At 33.7% G+C, this 2,066-nt stretch overlaps 2 protein-coding genes across 2 annotated transcripts; one reads left to right on the top strand and one right to left on the bottom strand.

The window, feature by feature from the left end:
- Positions 1 to 12: 12 nt before the first annotated feature.
- LOC135803065 (uncharacterized) lies at positions 13 to 756 on the top strand. The gene is made up of 2 exons (XM_065316688.1): positions 13 to 552; positions 605 to 756. The coding sequence occupies exons 1-2, from the start codon at positions 97 to 99 to the stop codon at positions 683 to 685; spliced, it is 537 nt and encodes a 178-aa protein (XP_065172760.1). The 5' UTR covers positions 13 to 96; the 3' UTR covers positions 686 to 756.
- LOC135803064 (TM2 domain-containing protein almondex-like) lies at positions 678 to 1,775 on the bottom strand. Its single transcript, XM_065316687.1, has 5 exons — positions 1,597 to 1,775; positions 1,466 to 1,536; positions 1,261 to 1,413; positions 1,045 to 1,204; positions 678 to 993 (listed from the first exon to the last, which is right to left on the bottom strand). Exons 1-5 carry the CDS (start codon positions 1,679 to 1,681, stop codon positions 752 to 754), a joined length of 711 nt encoding a protein of 236 aa, XP_065172759.1. The 5' UTR covers positions 1,682 to 1,775; the 3' UTR covers positions 678 to 751.
- Positions 1,776 to 2,066: the final 291 nt, after the last annotated feature.

Raw genomic sequence — 2,066 nt, 5'->3', positions numbered from 1 at the left:
TTAAAATTATTTGAAGAAGAAATCTATGCACGCTCTGTGAGTAGTTATTATGATGACGAACCGGAAACACTACTGGATTCAGTGTTTTATTTGTGGATGTTAGAATTCCACTCTGAAAAGTTATTAAATTTATGCAAGGATAAAATCGGTGTTATTCGAAAAATGCAAACAAAAACAAAAATACGGTTGAATATGATGTTGATTTGTATGCAGGTTGAAGATATGCAACTTTACAAACGTTTTGGTGTGAAAGCTGATGTGTTTAAGTCGGATACAAAGCAAGAGTTGGAGAAAAGGCCGAATTTAATGAAGATTTATAATGTTTTGAAGCTGTTTATGAGTGATTTGGATGTGAATCGGCTGGAATTTGAATATCAAGTGCCACATTTTAACGTTTTGGGTATCACTGGATACAGGAAGAATGTTTACAAGGCTTTTGTGGTGGAAGTTCTCGATGAGAGCAACCGAGTGAAGAATGTGGATGAAAAAATGTCTGGTAGGCTGCAAGTCAAGACCAGGCTAATGTATAAAATGGATTTGACAGTTGTCTTAGTAAGATTTTTATAAAATAATCATCCAAATATTGATTTGTGTTAATTTTTAGTTAAACTCTGCGGATTTTGAAGATTTAAACGATTCGGAGTTGAAGGAATACGTCAGGAGAGAAATGTCCATCGTGTCATGAATATTTTTATAGAAATTTACAGAAAAATCGTGATTCAGTCAAAGAAATAAATATTTATGTACCAAATTAAATATATAGTGACCCATCAGCAGGTCCCAAATAATGCAGGGAAATCAAAATAACATCTATTAATGTCCACACGCCTAGTCCACCAAAACTAAAGAGTTTACCAATGCCTTCCTGCCAATGCCCCAGATAAAATCGATCCGCGCCGAAGCCTCCTAAAGTTATGCTTAGCACAAGTGCAGTGGACCAGCGATATCCGCCTGTCCAGTTACAATAAACATTTTTATTGAATGTTCTTGAGCCTTGAATCAAAACAAATTAGTTTTCAGTTGGTAAGCTGCTCAAATGTTTACCTAAACATATAATGTTGTCATTAACTGTACAATTTGTTGTATATTGTGATCGGTTTATTGCTACAGAGTTGCAGCTTGCTTTCCAATCACAAGTATGCTCCCATGGTTCAGTTTGATAGCAGTATCTGCAGATGTATTCCTTTTCAAACGTTTTTTTACCCTGTTAAACAGAAATTTTAAGTTTTATGCTTAAAAAAACTTGATTTTTCAACTTACTGTCATGCAGATTATACCATTGGGTACATTACAAGTTGCATTGAGTTTCTGGCCGTAAATACAAGTGCTGTTCATGTCACAACTGAGGCAGAAGCCACTCACTTGTTCACAGTTTTCATGATGTGCAGAACAATAACCATGGCTTAGCATAATCTAAAATTATTGATTTTTAATTGATTTAGAAGATTTTTAGAGGAATTTATACCTCAGGGTTGTTCTTTAGTGATACTTCTTTAAAGTTTTGACTCTTTCTGCTTAGATCCATGTTGTTATCACCTGTTTTGCATAAATAATTGAATTAATTTTATGTAAATCAGTAGTTATTGGGATACTGACCGAATTGCGAGTGCTGTGCACCGTTTACAACAAACATGAGTAGAATTAGACATGCCTTCTTTGCACTTATTTGATAACACTGCATTTTGAATGCTGTTATCAATTATTTCGAACGTTTTAAATCTTTGTTATCATTAGTAAATTATATTTAGGTTACACCATAGATTAGAGTAAGTGTGGTTGCCTACTTCTGACTGAGATTGTTTTTATTTTGTTGCGTAGTTCTTTTCGGCTTCGGTTTAAAATAAAATTAGATAATTAAGTAAAATAAACAATATATGTTTAAATGATATTTGTTTGATGTTAATATTAACATTTTATTACTTCTTTTGTTATTTAGTTTTGAATTCTGCTGTTACCCAGAAGCCCCTACCACTTCCGTTGTCAAACGAACATGGCCACCATTTCCTGGCAGATTGTTTCTTTTTAGTCAGTCTTTTTAAGCTGTCAACATGGCGGATCAAGTAAGT

This window comes from Atheta coriaria, unplaced genomic scaffold, assembly GCF_025399875.1.
Source record: "Atheta coriaria isolate IRGN ID8LTWV9N9 unplaced genomic scaffold, Caltech_Dcor_3.1 scaffold1036_size2066, whole genome shotgun sequence".
Taxonomy (NCBI): Eukaryota; Metazoa; Arthropoda; class Insecta; order Coleoptera; family Staphylinidae; genus Dalotia; species Dalotia coriaria.
This window is presented reverse-complemented; position numbering and strand designations above follow the sequence as displayed.

Bases quoted from the DNA above. Each gene is read 5' to 3' on its own strand.
- LOC135803064 (XM_065316687.1), bottom strand. From the start codon at position 1,681: ATGCAGTGTTATCAAATAAGTGCAAAGAAGGCATGTCTAATTCTACTC. The intron at 1,537-1,596 runs GTCAGTATCCCA...TATGCAAAACAG, and splicing joins TGCACAGCACTCGCAATTCG to GTGATAACAACATGGATCTA. The intron at 994-1,044 runs GTAAACATTTGA...TTTTGATTCAAG, and splicing joins TGACAACATTATATGTTTAG to GCTCAAGAACATTCAATAAA.
- LOC135803065 (XM_065316688.1), top strand. From the start codon at position 97: ATGTTAGAATTCCACTCTGAAAAGTTATTAAATTTATGCAAGGATAAA. The intron at 553-604 runs GTAAGATTTTTA...GTTAATTTTTAG, and splicing joins TGGATTTGACAGTTGTCTTA to TTAAACTCTGCGGATTTTGA.